Here is a 1,174-nt window from a genome sequence, read left to right as displayed (position 1 = left end):
GCTCCCGGGGGGGTGGGGGGGACAATTATTCTTATTGCCACATTGAGAGACAAGACGCTGTTATAAACAAAGAAGCAAAGCTCTACATCCAGCATCACTGCAGGCTGAGTTTGGCCTTTAGGAACTTTAGTTTCCACATATTAGTTTTAAAATCTAATGTTTTCTCATATCCAGTGAGTAATGGAGGGAAAGCTGTGCTTCAGACGCCGTTAATCAGATCAGTGAGGCGTTTCTACTTACTGTGGACTTCAGGCAGGCTCTGAGTGTCAAACTCTGGAAAGAGAAACAGGCAGTGAGGGAACGAACATGTTAGCTGCAAATAAATACAGCCCTGCAGAAATAATCACATCCCTCAGTTTAGATCTTTCATTTCTATCCCTGCAGCCGACCATCAGTTCAATGATGATATAATGAGACGTGGCTCCTATCATTAGATGCTAGCGTAGCCATGCTAGCAGGAGGAGGAGGAGGAGGAGGACTCCCTCCGAGCTTTGAGGGCCCAGCGGACCACAGCAGGAACTCAGGGAGGCTGCTGAAGGCGGCGTGCGTGAAGTCATGCGTGTTTAATTCAGTCCAGACGGTCACATGAGTCTCTGCATGTGACCAAGTGCAGATCCTCATGTTTCTGTTAACATGCATATTTATGGCTGGTTTTATAACTGAAAGTTGGTTCACATCTGAAAAGCTGCATTCCAGCAGAGAGGAGCTTTCTCCTCCTCCTGCTCCTCCTCCTGCTGGGCTGCAGAGCCCTGCTCTCCAGGCTGAGCCAGCGCCTCTGCCCCCCCCACGCCGCTGCCCTCCAGGGTGACTCAGCGTAAGCGGTACCAGCAGCCCTGGCCCACTCCCATCCAAACGCTGTGATCTCACTGGGAGACCTGCTGCGCAGAAAAACGCTACGAACTGAAATAAAACCGCAGTTTAGAAAACTCCTTTAGTTTGCAGCTTTATGAAAGAGAGCAAAGAATAAAAGGAGGAATGAAGTGAACACACCGATCTGAACACTATTTCCATCCATTTAGCTGCTGCACCTCTGGAAACACTTTCTCTGTTAACGAGCAAAAAAGACTGTTTGTTCTCACCAACAAATCCTCCTCCATGAGCTCACTGCTCTCTGTCCTTCAGCATTGAAGCAAATGAAAATGTTTCTATTTTAAAACCTAAATAGTTAATTTTT

General features: G+C 47.5%; 1 protein-coding gene across 1 annotated transcript in view; it reads right to left on the bottom strand.

The window, feature by feature from the left end:
• Window positions 1-232: 232 nt before the first annotated feature.
• The window catches only part of LOC107099047 (melanophilin-like), a 16,535-nt gene continuing 15,593 nt past the window's right edge, over window positions 233-1,174 (bottom strand). Inside the window, exon 4 of the mRNA XM_015396982.1 lies at window positions 233-273. Coding sequence (XP_015252468.1) covers window positions 233-273 — 41 coding nt within the window. The remainder of the gene's footprint in view (window positions 274-1,174) is intronic.

Source organism: Cyprinodon variegatus, unplaced genomic scaffold (genome assembly GCF_000732505.1).
Source record: "Cyprinodon variegatus isolate N-32 unplaced genomic scaffold, C_variegatus-1.0 Scaffold834, whole genome shotgun sequence".
NCBI classification, from domain to species: domain Eukaryota; kingdom Metazoa; phylum Chordata; class Actinopteri; order Cyprinodontiformes; family Cyprinodontidae; genus Cyprinodon; species Cyprinodon variegatus.
This window is presented reverse-complemented; position numbering and strand designations above follow the sequence as displayed.